This window comes from the organism of the source record quoted next, unplaced genomic scaffold (assembly GCF_019419815.1).
Source record: "Pyrus x bretschneideri cultivar Hongxiangsu unplaced genomic scaffold, Pyrus_bretschneideri_v1 Contig49, whole genome shotgun sequence".
In the NCBI taxonomy this organism is placed as follows: Eukaryota; Viridiplantae; Streptophyta; class Magnoliopsida; order Rosales; family Rosaceae; genus Pyrus; species Pyrus x bretschneideri.
In genome coordinates this window covers 2,020,666-2,036,440 of record NW_025999786.1, presented here as the reverse complement: position 1 = coordinate 2,036,440, position 15,775 = coordinate 2,020,666, and the positions used below count along the sequence as shown (strand labels likewise).

General features: G+C 39.4%; 2 protein-coding genes and 1 pseudogene across 3 annotated transcripts; 2 read left to right on the top strand and 1 right to left on the bottom strand.

Moving 5' to 3' along the window:
• Positions 1-695: 695 nt before the first annotated feature.
• LOC125470161 lies at positions 696-2,561 on the top strand (annotated as a pseudogene).
• Positions 2,562-3,420: 859 nt separating this feature from the next.
• On the bottom strand, positions 3,421-7,452 carry LOC103931957 (very-long-chain aldehyde decarbonylase GL1-9). Of its 2 annotated transcripts, none has more exons than XM_048568746.1 (3): positions 7,209-7,452; positions 6,710-7,059; positions 3,421-4,392 (listed from the first exon to the last, which is right to left on the bottom strand). In XM_048568746.1, exons 2-3 carry the CDS (start codon positions 6,938-6,940, stop codon positions 3,841-3,843), a joined length of 783 nt encoding a protein of 260 aa, XP_048424703.1. In that variant the 5' UTR covers positions 6,941-7,059; positions 7,209-7,452; the 3' UTR covers positions 3,421-3,840. The 2 variants fall into 2 exon arrangements, with proteins under 2 accessions (XP_048424703.1, XP_009339762.2); XM_009341487.3 differs by having other exon boundaries at positions 6,710-7,058; positions 7,287-7,452.
• Positions 7,453-12,056: 4,604 nt separating this feature from the next.
• LOC103931956 (NAC domain-containing protein 17) lies at positions 12,057-15,623 on the top strand. The gene is given in 7 exon segments (XM_009341486.3): positions 12,057-12,369; positions 13,285-13,562; positions 13,656-13,694; positions 13,696-13,953; positions 14,226-14,565; positions 14,568-14,822; positions 15,068-15,623. Coding segments are annotated over 7 exon segments (1,719 nt in total). The 5' UTR covers positions 12,057-12,179; the 3' UTR covers positions 15,427-15,623.
• The last annotated feature ends 152 nt before the right edge of the window (positions 15,624-15,775 follow it).

Here is a 15,775-nt window from a genome sequence, read left to right as displayed (position 1 = left end):
AATATATATGAAAATTTAAGGGCTTATAGGCGAGAAAATGACAGTATTACACTCTAGAGTGTGTCAAGTGACTTAAGTTGACGAAAAATTAAATAAAATAACTATGAATATAATAGTATGGAATGAGTTTTTTAAATAAATTAGCAATTTTTAATGAATTTAAGGATTTATTTAACTGAAAAAAAAAAAGAAAAAAAAAGGAATTTAGGGATCTAATTTCCAATGAGGTGAGAGTTCAAGTACTAAATCGGTAATTCACCCAACAAAATATTTCTACATCAACATGAAATGTAAGTCATGTAGAATGAGCTTTTCTTGGTTTTCATGTTTAGGGTTTAGACTCTTTATCAAAGAATTATCGATTGTTTCTTTCAAAAGCAACGTTATTACATGTCTTGTTGGTTGGAAAACTTTTTTATTAACAAATTTTAAATGTATGTAGAATATCAAATTTTTGCCGAAAAGTGTAAATAAAAATGTAAACTCACAATTTTTTTTTTTTTAAATTGGAGTAATTTCACATTCTTTTTCGTTTCTTTTATTTTAGAAATTTAGAAGATGGCTCCGTCAATTGAAACGAAAAAAATAAATAAAATCTCGAATGAGAAAAGCTTAGCTCTTTAAAATTGACAAGAAGTTACTCCTAAAAATACTTTATGACTAGTTCACAAAACGCCGTACTTATATATGAAATCGTTCATATTATAAAGTAAAATAAAAACGTAGATACGAAAGGCCAGCCGACTCGAGTGTCATGGGCATGGGAACATGGCAAACTCGGAGTCCTTGTTACAGAAGTGCACCTCCCTCGCGCGCATCAAACAGCTCCAAGCCCACCTTCTAACCAGTGGCAAATTCCAATTCTACCCCTCCCTCACCGCCAAACTCCTCGAGCGCTGCGCCCTTTCCCCCGTCGCCAACCTCCCTTACGCCACGGCCCTCTTCCACCACCTCCAAAACCCTTCCACCAATCAATGGAACGCCGTCTTTCGACGCCTCGCCCAGAGCCCCCAACCCACGCAAGGTATCGCATGGTACAAGACCATGTCCCAAGCTTCCCAGAAGGTCGACGCCCTCACGTGCTCCTTCGTTCTAAAGGCGTGTGCGCGTGCGTTGGCTTTCACTGAGGCAATGCAGATTCACTCCCAAATTGTAAAGTTCGGGTTTGGAGCCGACGTGCTGCTGCGAACCACTTTGCTGGACGTTTATGCGAAAGTGGGCGATTTGGAGTTTGCACTGAAGGTGTTTGATGAATTGGGTCAGAGGGATACTGCTTGTTGGAATGCTTTAATTTCTGGGTTGGCTCAGGGGAATCGACCCACTGAAGCTATAGCTTTGTTTCAAAGAATGAGCGAGGAAGAGGATTTGAAGCCTAATGAAGTCACGGTTCTCGGTGCGCTCTCCACCTGTTCGCAATTGGGTGCACTCAAAAGAGGAGAAAAAGTACATGCCTATATAATGGATGAGAAGCTTGATATGCACGTCATTGTTTGCAATGCAGTTATTTGATATGTAGGTAAAATGCGGCTTTGAGGACAAAGCATATTGGGTGTTTGAGAATATGAAATGTGGGAAGAATTTAATAACTTGGACTACGATGATTATGGCGTTTGCTATGCATGGTAATGGTGATAAAGCACTTGAGCTTTTCGGACATATGGATAAAAGCGGGGTGTGCCCAGATGCAGTTCCGTATCTTGCTGCTTTGTGTTCCTGCAATCATGCCGCACTGGTGGAAGATGGGGTTAGGTTATTTAATTCAATGGCGGGGCATGATGTTGCCCTAATGTTAAGCATTATGGGACTGTGGTTGATTTGCTGGGACGAGCTGGGCGAATCCAAGAGGCTTATGAGATCATAAATTATATGCCTATGATTCCTGATGTGGTACTCTGGCAAACTTTACTTGGTGCTAGCAAGACTTATAGGAATGTGGAGATGGCAGAACTGACTTCTCAGAAACTGATTGAGATGGGGTCTGAGGGTTGTGGTGATTTTGTGTTGTTATTACGCATCTCAAGAGAGATGGGACGATGCAGGCAGGGTGGGGGAGGTCATGAAGAGAAGAGATGTGAAGAAGATACCGGGTTTTGGTTACATAGAAGTGGAAGGTGTGATACACAAGTTCGTGAATGGTGATCAGTGCCATGATAATCGGCGTGAGATTTAAGCAAAGCTAGATGAGATCGTGTTCAGGATTAAAGCCTATAGATGTGCGGCCAAGACCAATACTGTGCTGCATGATATAGGGGAGGAGGAAAAAGAAAATGCATTGAGTTATCACTGCGAGAAGGCTTTTGGTTTGATTAGTACCAGTGAGGGGACACCAATTCAAGTGATTAAGAACCTAAGAATATGTGACGATTGCCATGTTGTGATCAAAATTATTTCGAAGGTTTATAGCAGGGAAATAATTGTGAGGGATCAAGCTCGGTTTCATAGATTTGAAGAAGGATTATGCTCCTGCAGAGATTATTGGTGACATGCATGATTCGTATGAGCTAAATTGGAGATCCCGAAAGTGATTTCCAGTTAATTTGAAGAGGCATTTTGAAAGAACACATCCCTTCTCTGGCGTTTTGATACTGTTCCAGTGACAGTCAGTAGTTTTCAATTTGTTTTAGCCCAGATCAATCATTAGTTGTACACTTAATTCCCAAGGATTCAGGGAAGATAAGTTTGAATGGACTGCCACTGCCGTTAAGCCTTCTTAGTGGCCCTGTAGCTCATACGTGCGCACCGTATTGCATGGTATGAGGCAAAAAAACTGTCTAGTAAAAATGAAAGCTCACCAGCATATGCTTTCAGGTGTAGAAGAATGAGATTGAAGGGTTTGAAGCCTCTCTGATGCCGCGTCTGGACGTTTGCAGTTGGTTACAGTAAGTCTCAATTGGAAGCGTATGCCTGAATAAAAACAGGAGGGTGCCTACCAGTGTCTTCAAGAATTTGTTTAGGTTGAAGAACCATGTGTCTCCGTTGGTGCTGGTGTATTTTTCCTAGTGTGCCAAAATACCGTGATTCAGATTTATGCGTGGGTTTTCTGCCTCGGATCAGATTCGGGTGTAACTGTGTAAGTTTAGTTCAATGGTTTGGGTTATTGCAACGCCCCAAACCAGGTTATTGCACAGCATTAGTTCAATGATTCGGGCGTAACTGGGTGTAACTGTGTAAGTTTAGTTGATGAATTTCGTTTAACCAGGTTGAGCATTGAGGCTTACCAGATTTTGTATGATGGCATGAAGTCATGGCGGATGTAATTGCTGTAAAGACGGTACCACTTTAGGATCGCGGTCAAGAAAGACCAGAAATGTTTAACGTACCTCGAGGCTTCGGTTCAGTCTGGTAACATAACGCAATGAAATTGTCCAAAAATATAGCGAGTGCGTCTCATTTCTGAAATAGTAAAGAAGAATTATGCAATCAAGCTAAACTTCAGATCGTGTTTGTTTGTTTAATTGAATTCTTTGAAGACAAATGTAATATTTTCACGCCGCATACAAACAGGTGTATATCAAGCAGGTCTGGACAGGCCTATGATGCCCCTTAACACTAGTGTTGCATAACCATGAACAAAATATGCTACAAATTGGACAGTCCAGAATCTCACAATCACAATGCAGAAGGCAGGTTGGTGGAATTAACACAACCAAGCAACGAGCAAATTACTGATACAACCAAAACAGGACCAACTCGAACGACAAAACCCTCCTGCTAGAGCATAGAATATAGCCTCGATATCATGATTCTAATTCAGATTTCCATGAATGACCGACGCCTCAGCAATATAATTTCGTGGCGTGGAGTGAGCTTGAATTAGTAAAGTGCCGTTGTTCAAGTCAACTAGTCTTTCATTGCCTTCATTGCCCTCGCCTCAAACCCCCCTTCCGGTCTCTTGACAAGATTATACGGCATGAAGGTGCCAAAAAGTTTATCCCATATCGGGAAGAAGGGCTGGGAGTAGTTGTACTTCAGGCCTTGAAGTTGATGGTGTATGTCATGATAGGCAGTGTTGTTCTGGAATAAAAGATGGAATATATTACCAGGCAACCAAAGCCCACAGTGATCATCAACAGTTTTAATCACGGCAAAGCAGAAGAATATAACAGCCGTTCGTGCTGTCATCCCTGAGACTAGAAACGAGAGTGCCCCCCCAAAAGTGTCGAGCAAGAGACCCTCAAGTGGGTGATTATAAAGGGCTCCAATTGCATAGGGAACAACGAGTCTGTGGTGCTGAGAGTGGACATGGCGGTACAAAAACTTGTTCTGATGCATGTAACGGTGCACAAAGAACTGCCATGTGTCCATTACTAGCATTGCGATAACAATCTGGACAATCTGCACAGGTATCGAGGGCTGAATTGTGATCCCCGAGGTATTCGCCTTCGAGGTCAACTGTAGCAAAAATGCATGAACTTATTTAGTCAGGATAATAGTTGAGAAAGGACCTTCCAAATTGGACGCATAGAGGACCTAACAGTTCACTACAACATTGAAATGAAATCAAAACAAGCTGAGGTAAAGTTAGGAAGACAGAAAATTGGTAAGAAATGTATTGGTCTTACCCATCATTGGGGCGAAATAGACATTCTTACAATAAAGACCTACTATGAGTCATAGATCATAATGAAATATGAATTGGTTAACGTAAAATTGCCAACGCTACATCACTTGTCCAACTTGTACATAAAGGTAAACCATACACCTAATGTAAGGCAGTAAAACTACTCAACTAACACCATGGTGCCTCAGGTGTGTCCCTTTTATAGAGGAGAAAAATGACCTATGAGACCTACCCCGTTAGGAACAGAGCTAGGCTAGACTCTAAATTATCTATTCGCTTCTTGTTGAACCCAACATGATCCTCTCCAGATCCTTTTGGTGAGGATCCTAGGGATCCGTAAATCATGTCCGTTCATCGTACATCGTGTGGTCAATTTTTATCAGGTACTGTTTGTATTTAATTTTAAATAAAAATATTTTAAAATAATTTCTGACCAATGGATCCCCGGGATCCTCACAAAGAGGATCCGGATTCTTGTTGAACTATCTTCTTTGATGCAAAATTTGCACTCAACCGGACATGTAATACTGTATCCTAATTAACAAACCAAACTGACTTTGGAATTACACACTATATTTCTAAATATGGTACACAGTAACTTTATTATACAATTACATAGAAGCTAACATACTTTAAAAAATGCATCACAGCATCATGTGTCTACTTTTACGGAAACAACAAAACACCAGCAAAGTGCCTAAAGGACTATAGTTATCTCCAGAAAGCATTCACATTCTATGAGATCAAGCAAAAAATGATAGACAAGCTACCCTACGGGCACATGTAAGTGAACAGATAACAGTCATCACAAACCATAGCATATGAGTACACCAAAGTCTTCAATAGCGTATAACAAAGCTCATGACAAACAATCAATCCAACCAGCTAACTAAATAAGGATGAATAATTATTAAGAGAAACTGCTACATTATATATCGATCATCATTCACATTGAAACGATAAATGACATTACTCACTTTGTACTCCGCACATCAATGTTGTTCAGATCTTAAGACGAATCTTATAACCTAGATCTAACATCTCAAAACATGCATCAAATCTCCATTTGTCTACTTTTACGAATATCACAATGTACTAGCAAAGTGCCTACGGACTATATTTATCTCCAGAAAAAGCCTGGAATTTGTAATCTTCAGAGTAACCCTGTTCTCTATAAGGACAATAAGTGACAGTGGCACCATGATGCAAAGTAACATGCCATCCTTCTGCATGGCAGCATTAACAAGAAGGAACCAAGCAAGATTGATGGTATATAGGACAGATGACTACTTACTTACAGTTCAAATTCCCAAGTTAGATATCAACATGAGAACATAAATTCGCACATCAAATTAGCTTGACCAAGGAATTGTTATGAACTCAAAAAATGCCTCACACGAAAACATGTTTAGGAAAATTTAAAGGAGCATCCTTTCAGAGCGTACTCAACTTTTTTAAGTTTCTCTTCCATGTTTCAGTGTTTCATGACTAAAATCGTAGAATTAACAGATCTCTTCAGTAGTCTCATTTGGTAGGTATGGAAGGCAGCTGGTGTTTAAAGCCACCCATTGTCTAAGGTTTAATCATTTATCTATTTTTTTTGTTGAACCCATTGGCAAAGGTTGTGGTAAACTGCTTCACCAAATAATGCAATAAATGCAGGTGAATATAAAATCCAGATTGTAGGATTGCAAATTACACGGCATGAATTTGTACCGAACCATGATATGCAGGTGCAAAGACATCAAATGAGAGGGAAAACTTGGAGACTCAAAAGGCATCAAGTTTAAAGCCAGAGGTCTAGATGGAAGCATGGAACCAAGACAATCAAGAAAAGATCAGGACATCGTCAAGCCTTAAGAGACTTCAAGTGGGGTAGCTTGTGTCTAAAGCGTCTAGAACATGGCCAAGGTAAACCCAAAAAACATTTATACCAAAACAAAATACAAGGGGAAAGATCTGTATATTGCACTGAGCAACTTTCAAAAGCAGTGCAGCTAAAGGCAATTTCTCAAACAGCCTACAATTGGGTCATTTCTAATTCTTGAGATTGGTCACTTGATACTAAATTTCATTAATTATGCAGGCACATATGAAAATGAAGTGCATTCAGCATAAATTGGCGTAATTCAAGTTGAAGTAACTGACCAAAAAAAGCCCCTGAGCAACGGTGGCCTGGACGAGCTGTTGAAGCAAAACACCTTTAACGACAGAGGGGAGAGGCACCGAGTTCTTCTCGTCTTCCTCTCTTCTTGTATGCAACCGGTAATTGTCCAAAGGCGGCAACAACTGGTAAACCCCCGCATACAACCAGTAAACCACAATTGGGGCAAAGGTCCCCATTGCCTCATCACTCACATAACCTTCCCAAAACGCCATCTTTTTTGTTCTTCGAAATTTCGAATCCAATTCAAGCTTATATCATATATTAGTCCCCAAAAAAATACACGACATTTACCGTTGAAGATCTAGAATTCGAATGCACATTCTCTGAACCCTGAAATTTAAAAATCAAGGAATAAGCAAATGCCTGAGTTTCTGACTGTTTCCTGACAGTAATCAATCAATCACAAGTTACTACTTTTCAAATTTTCCTTTTGGAAATTTCTCGGAAACCAAACAGAGCAGAGAAAGATTTTTACTAAGCCAAATACTTAGAAAACCACAAAGACATTGAAATGCAAATTGAGAGCAGACGAAGAAATAGGTATTTGGACCGACTTACAGAGAATGTGGGTTCTCATTCAGATCTAACGCCCTGTTTGGCGCACAGCAATGCAGAAACCCTCTTTTGCTGTTGACAGTTGTAAGATTCCAAAAGGATTTAAAATTGTAGAAAACAGGGTTCTGTGATCTTGTTTGGGAGACGAGAAAATCCAATCAATAATTCCCTCTCTTTCCCTGCTGCATTTATCTTTTAATAGTTACTACTATTGTGTCTATCCAGGTGTCAAACTTTTTACTCATTAACGATAATAGATAGGATGATAAGCAAAAATATTTCCTTTATTTTTTACATGGAGCCTCTAAATCGTCACCTGAATTGTCTCACCCAAAACTCTAAAGGGTGTGATATTCACACACTCCATTTTATTTTTCACATACCTTTTTAATTTTCGACCGTCGGATCAGATAAATTAAAGAAGATCATCGAACTGAAATTAACAAGGGATGTGTAAGAAGTAATTTGGGGTGTGTGGATAACACACCCAACTCTAGGCCTAGTTTGGTACTGAGGTGATTCTCAAAAAAGCTGGTATAAAAAAAAGCTGGGAGCTGTTTTTGTGTTTGGTAAACATTCAGCTTTAGCTTTTTTTCACAGTTTTGGGTGAAAAAAGCCAAAAACAAGAAGCTGCAAAACCCAGCTTTGAAAAACCGGCTTTTTTCACAGCTGTTTTACATAAAAGTTTACCAAACACTATAATACTGCTTTTTTTTTTTTTCAAAAGCACTTTTACAAAAAAGTTTACCAAACACTCTGCTGCTTTATTTCACAGCTGCTTATTCTCACAGTACAGCAAAAGCAACCTTTTTCAAAGCACCGCAATACCAAACCAGGCCTAAATCTCATGTGCGGATTTTATCCTCTTCTAGGGGTACTGAGTTTCTTGTCTTATGTTTGCTGATGATTATTTAATCTTTGCTAAAGCCTCTAGTACCGTTGCTAGGAATATTTTTGAAGTTCTAAATCTTTTAGCAATTGCTTCAGGTCAACAAGTTAATTTTCATAAGATTACCGTTTATTTTTCCCCTAATCCCTCTACTTCCTGTAAGTCTTAAATTACCGATTGCCTAGGTATTCAACATAGAGCCTTTATAGGAAGATATCTAAGTGTTCATAATATTATTTTTACGAAAGATTCTATTAATGCAAAAGAATTTCTTATTAAAGTGAAGTAAAAGTTTTCCGAAAGTAATTTGCTTTCTAGGGATGAGAATCTTACTCATATCTAGTCTAATGTATTTAGTCTTCCCAATCATGTCATGTCTTGTTTCTCGTGTCTAACAAAAATTACTAATGCCCTTGATAGATAAGCTCAAAATTTCTTTTGGCGCAACAATGGCAAAGGCCCGCTATCATGGCGGATATGTTAGCATGCTTAAGTCCATGGGTGCTTAGGTATAAGATGGAGCATTGTTTTAATCTTGCAACTTTAGTTAAGCTAGGATGAAATGTATTGACCAAGCTTGATAACTGATGGGTTCAAATTGTTTCTTCTAAATATATACGACATGATCATTTATTAGTTGTCAAAACAAAATATACATCTTCAGCTGCTTAGAATGGTATTCACAAAGCTAGGCAAATCCTGCTTCAAGGTATGACATGGTTTGTTGGTAACGACAGGAGATACTTTGGTCTTATAATTGGGTTCTTCTGTTCTTTTGCTCTCCTTACTTTCACCTTCTCAGGTTAATGATTGTTCGAGGCCTTCTGGATCAATCATTTTTTTGGATTGACTGACTAGCTTTCATGATTAGGATCCCTTTTATTTATTTATTGAAATTTCCTTGGCAAAGTTCTTACTGTTTGCTGGCAGGTATTGGCAACTACACCCCATTAGAGTTATTAGAGTTTTTATTGAATTCCATATTTGATATGGTTTCTGTATGAGTTTGCTAGAAATATGAACAACAGCAAGAAAAACAATGGTGCTCGAATAAAAATGGAGCGTATGTTGCTCTCACTTTGTTGCATTGGATTCGATTACATCGACATTCAATCACACACACCTACATAAGGTGTGAAGGAATGAAAATGACCAATATAACAGTTAGAGCTCACATGCTTGAGCCATGTAAGCTAGCTCACATGTAGCTTACGGTGCTACTTAAAAAAATAACAAACTAGGACAGATGACACTCTCTCCATCATTTAGATGTTTAATCCTAGCCGACCATTTCACTTGAATTAACACTTAAACAGTTAAGCTAAAAACCTAGCAATGTTGATTTGCATTATGATGCAATCCAGCCACCTTGATTCAAACTAGCAACATCTTTATCCTGTAACACTCCCTTCTAAGGTTGTTGTTGACTTGACTCTAAGCATTCATTTGAGATAGTTGAACCTATCCTTAGGCAAAACTTTGGTGAAAATGTATGCTCCTCAGATTTGTAGTACACCAAATTAATCACATTATTTTGCAAAGCTTCCCTAATGAAATGATATCTTCTGTTTATATGCTTAAACGTTTGATCAAACATTGGATTCTTTGTATCATCACAATACAATAGTGTCGCATCAGCTTGGAATTCACCAAAATCTTCCAAGACAAACCTAAGCTAAATGGCTTGAGTTGTGACTTCTGATGCACTCACATACTCAGCTTTTGTTGTAGATAGTTCTACATTAAATTTACCTTAGCACCGTTGTAGCCATGCCAAAGTGTTCCTTTGTAGGATTGTGCACGAATCTTGAGAATAGGTTAACTGCAAACATTATATCAAGTCTAGTAGTTGTCAAGTATAACATATTACCAACCATTTGCCTATAGAAAGCCTTAAGCTGAATTGCTGTCATCCTCGGGGTTGAGATCCAGGTCAAAATCTTTATAGCTCATTTGTTGATCCATTGACTGTGATTGTTATGCTGATTCATCTATAGGACTATTGGAACTCCGTTCTCCTTTCTGGATTATGTTCATGCTTTCGACAGTGCAGCAGCTCGCTGTTGATTGGTCTCCATTTATTTCCTTTACACTGTTTGGAGTGGGGTAGCAGAGTAGTTAATGGTAGCTACACGGAATAACTTTTATCTTGTGTCACTAGTTTCGGCTGATAATGGGGGCAGTCCACAACATGAAAGGTCACTAAGTGGTTGTAGGGCTTTACCTAGACTACTAAGTTTACCATTCTTAGGGATTGAACGGTGCCCGTTTGAAGGTGTAGAGGGTGGTCCTTCCTTTGTTGCTGTTATCAAGGATTGCCATCCTTTCTGCAGCATCCTTGAATAGGACATTCACTCCTGATCCATTGTCCACCAAGATATAGTTGACCATGGCATTGGAGATTTGCACCTTGACGATGACGACGTCATCAAAGGGTGAGTGGACGTCTTCCAGGTCTCGATCGAAGAACATCAAGATGTCCTATGGGCATCGATTTGTTGATTAAAGCCACCGTTCTAGGCTTCTTGCATGTCGCCTTTTTTTCCTTCTTGGTGTTTTTCAAATATTTTTGTTTGCCGTATATGCAGTTTACTCTTGGGAAGGTTTCTACCTCCAAGGGGCGGAGATCTTGAACCTTGCAAGGGGCGTGTTTAGGGGACAGGATGCCAGGGTGACATTTCAAGACTCCAATCAACGGTTTCTGTTGCCTGAGCCAATGCCTCTTTGAAGTGAGTAGGATGGTAATGAGGCATATAGGATTCGGATGTGCCATCCCCATACCTAAACCAGAACTTGTAGAATCCTCGAATGGGTTTTCCCTATAACCGAACCTGTTGGGTGACAGATTTGTGATCGGGAAACGGTTTTCCTCTTATGATATTTATATATTTATTTATATTATTAACTTGTACGAGTTTTCAAAGCTAGCATTAGTCATCACTGTTAGGCGCACTGCACCCTTTGAGCACCACCAGGCATGTCATCGTCCTCATCATAGGCCTCTTGCTGAGCCAACTGTTGCTTCATCCTCATCTTTTCCTCCATGTTCACATCATGCAGAGTCGTCTTCTCACACTCATTTACCTCCATATCCGTGAGGCTTCAATGCATGATGATTAACAACCCCTTTTCATATAATAAATATTTATATATTTTTTATTCATAGATAAAATGGTTCGGTTTCGGGTATGGGTTTAAGACGGATACCCTAATAACCATAACCAAACCCGAAACCAAAAAATTTACCCGACGGTTACCTATAACCGTAAAATACCCTGAAATTTTATGCCTGAAACCGAACCATTCGGATCAATTAATTACGGAGATCTAATTTAACGGGTTAAATTGCCATCTATAGAAGTGAGAGACACTCCTCCCAGATCTTGAGCCCATGGGCTCCTTCCAGATCTTTTACTCGTGCGTTTATGTCGGCGAGTCTTGCAGTTGTTTAGTCAACGGACTGTTTCGAATGTCATCCTGAGACTCCATTACATCTTCCCAGATCTGATCTACGGCGGTGGCACTGTAGTAGTCTTGGTCTACGTCGTGTGCGGGAGTGAGGAGACTCCCGTGAGACTCGTAGCGAATCATCTAACCGCACCACACCCTGAAGTTAGGCGCCCAGACCCAGGTTACCCCCTGGCCACGCTTCATATCAATTATCACGCACAAAAAGGGAAAAAAATCATTTAAAATTAATTAATAAAATAATATAAAAAATTGCCAAGCTGCAAGGCAAGTGCAGTTCAAGGAAACTTCTGAATCGCCTCGCTACTAAACTCTTCTCATCCGCACTGTTCCTCCTCTGACAATTCACATTGACCACCCACCCCATCCTCTCTCTCTCTCTCTCCTCTGCCCTAGGAGAGTCCTGCTGTGATTATGTAGGAATTTTCTTCTCTCTTTCTATCCACATCCCTCTCTCTTACTTCTGATCGATTGATTTGTGCTTCAAGTTTTTCAATTTTTGTTTGTTTGAGGGTTTTGATTTTGTTGGAGAGGAAGCGATGGTGACGGAGGACGATCCAGCCGCGCTTTTCTGCGATGGCCACTTTGCCGCGCCGGGGTTTCGGTTCCATCCCACCGACGAGGAGCTTGTCCTCTACTATCTAAAGCGGAAGATCTGTAAGAAGAGGCTCAAGATTGACGTCATCGCCGAGACCGACGTCTACAAGTGGGACCCTGAGGAACTTCCCGGTAAGGGTTTTAGAGGTTTTTCTGTGAAAGCCTTGATTTTTTGTATGATTTTTGATATGCGGTTTTTGGGTTTTGATTGTTTGGCTATTAATTTGGGTATTTATTTTGTTTTTTTTTAATCGGCTTTGTGTAAGTCAAGCTTCTGTGTGGATAATTGATTGCTGTAGAACAGGTGATAGAGCCTTGATCATTGAGTCAACCTTTTTAATCAAAGTCCAATAGGTGCATGAATTCTTAAGCCCTAATTTTAATTGTTTGGATCATTGCGGATTTGGGTTTTTTTAGATTGCTTTGCTTCTACTTGCTGTATATTCATATTGGCTGATGGGTTTCGGAGTATTGTTTGATTTGTTGACTGGATGTCGCTTTGTTGGGTTGGCTGGGTTTGCTACGATTGGTTAGACTTAATACTTTGGTTATTGTTGATGGGTTTGGTTAACAGGGTTTTCATTCCTTTTCAGATTTGTTTCGACACACGCTACTCGAATTTTGCAGGATGCTATGGTGATATATTCTATGAGCTAATTAAATGACTACTATAATGTCTGTAGTGCGTAGTGGCAAACTAATTTAATATTTGTTCTTAGCCATTGGTTTATAAATTCCAACTTTAAAATTCCATGTGTGTATTAAATCCAATTGCGTTTAGGATGGAAATGGTTTTGAATGATTTGGATATTCATTAATTTTACAAATCCCAACCTTAAAATTCCAAGTAGATGTGTCTGTTAATCCGATTATGTTTGGGATGGAAATGGTTTTGAATAATTTTGATTTTTATTAATTTAATTAATCTATGCTAATCTTAGCTTTATGTATTAGAAAGCTGCTTTGAGCTCACATTTTTGCTGTTTGAGCTCACATTTTTTGCTGTTGAATTTGGTTACTAACTAGTTAATGTGATATGATATGCAGAACTATCTTTGTTGAAAACTGGAGACAGGCAATGGTTCTTTTTCAGTCCTAGAGATCGGAAATACCCTAATGGAGGAAGATCAAGCAGGGCAACCAGACACGGGTATTGGAAAGCTACGGGAAAGGATCGTAATATTGTATGTTATTCACGGTCTGTTGGATTGAAGAAGACCTTAGTTTATTACAAAGGCCGTGCACCTAGTGGGGAGCGCACTGACTGGGTGATGCACGAGTATACCATGGATGAGGAAGAGCTCAAAAGATGCCAGAATGTACAGGTATTAAATTGGAATAACATCCTTTTCAATATGGTCTTGAATTTTTTTATTCTGTAAACTAAAACTTTCCTTTTTGTTCTTCCTTTGTTTTAGCAATATTATGCTCTCTACAAGGTTTACAAAAAAAGTGGACCCTGGTCCCAAAAATGGCGAGCAATATGGGGCGCCATTTAGGGAAGAAGACTGGGTTGATGATGAATCCCCGGTAATCAAGACCTCTGCTGATTGCCAAATCTCAGTGAAGGAAGCTGTAGATGTTGTTTCTATTGATAATGTGAAAGGCAATGGCGAAGTCCATTATGCACCAGATGACATCGAGGAATTCATGAAACAGATGGCTGATGAGGCTGTGCTGCCACAAATGAATGGGTACGGTTACACAGCACACCAGGTTGGTAATCTCTCCCTACTACTCTACTCCCTTATTTTCTTGCAGGGGTAGTTGTTTATGGCTATTGCAGACTATTTGAAAAATATGGCTAAGATAGGATTTTTGTATCTTAGAGGCTGATGGATCTGGTTTAGATGTTACCTGATAAGGGGTGATTGCATAAATAAAGAAAGTTTGTACTTTTAATTTTCTTTGCATGATTTTAGTCTTGCATGCACTAAATCTCTGTCATCAAGAACACGTAATTAACATTATGCAATTTCATTTTGTAGGTTGTTAGCGAAGAAGATACCCAAAGTGGTCTGGTTGATCTGTACTCCAGGGAAGTTTTCAGTCCAGAACTTATCAAAGAGTTCAATCCAAATGTGCAGCAATGCAATGTGAAGGCCAACTTTGACTTCACACAGTCAGCTACCTCCCAAATGCAATTGCATGAGGCATCTGAAGTCACTACAGCTGTTCCTGACATTTATGAGCACGGCCCTCCTGCTCTGCATGAAGAGGATTTCTTGGAGATGGATGATCTCCTTGGTCCTGAACCTACTGTACCAAACACTCTGAATCCCGTGGATGACTTGCAGTTTGGAGAGCTAGATGGATTAAGTGAATTCGATTGTATCATGATGCAGCCATGTTTCTTCATGACTTGGGGCCTTTTGATGAAGGAAATGTTTCTCATCATCAGTACATGAATTCACAGGGGAATAATATTGTAGACCAATTTGAATACCACTTACAACCCAATCCAGCAGCTGAAAACCAGGTTAACCATATCCTGAATCCAGAATTAACTCAGATGAACAATCAGCTGTGGACAAACACTGAAGGAGCAGAACCGAATCAGGGATCTCTCTCGTATTCAACCTCAGGTATATATAACATTGAAGATGAATAGTCGATGCTTTTGCAATTGTAAATTAAGTGGTGCAGGTTTTCAGCTTCAAGAACTCTTCTTAAGCTGGTTTCTGCTAATGTATTATTGATTGCAGTGGTTGGCATGACTAACTTCTAGTTATATTATATGTTGCCGTTCCCTGTGTTGTAAATTGGAATGGCCCTATAAACTCTTATAAGTAGTCGCTAATATAGGCAGTTCCTATTTGGTATTGTCTAGGTGTGGTAAATGAATCTTCAAATTTTCCTTCCCGAGCAACTCAAAATCAAAACGGCAATGAGGCTGCAGGTGCTACAAGTCAGTTCTCTTCTGCTCTTTGGGCATTTGTGGAGTCTATACCTACCACTCCTGCATCTGCTTCAGAGAGTGCTTTGGTGAATCGTGCTTTCGAACGGATGTCTAGCTTCAGTAGGTTGAGAATTAATACGGCAAGTACAACAGCAGGTAATGGTTCTGAAACTATGAGAGCAGGCATAAAGAGGGGATTCTTCTTCCTTCCGGTTCTTGTAGCACTATGTGCCATTTTTTGGATTTTGATGGCAACTCTCAGACCACCGGGGAGATGCCTCCCCGCTTGAGTCTGCAAGTGGGAAGTTTTGCTGCTATAAATATATATAACATATAATTATTTATATTCATTGTCGGAAGTTGATGGGAAGTGATTTCAAATCATTATGAAAACATAGGATTCTAATATCTATCTGAATTTTGGTTGTAAAGGATGAATTTTAGCTCCTTTTTCCTTTACAAAAGTAAATAGGAAATTTAACATGAATTTTTCGGCTAGTGTTTTTCGGTCGCAAATTAGCGTGCACAAACTTTCACAGCACACTCGTTCACATATTTGCTGCTTCTTCCCGTGCACATGTACAGGCCTTAATTTTTCCTTTCGCCTTTTGGAAATGTACAGGTCTAATTGTATTGGTC

Coding starts and splice junctions, on each gene's coding strand:
- LOC103931957 (XM_048568746.1), bottom strand. CDS start 6,940: ATGGCGTTTTGGGAAGGTTATGTGAGTGATGAGGCAATGGGGACCTTT. Junction 4,393..6,709: donor TTGCTCAGGGGCTTTTTTTG/GTCAGTTACTTC, acceptor TTTTTGCTACAG/TTGACCTCGAAGGCGAATAC.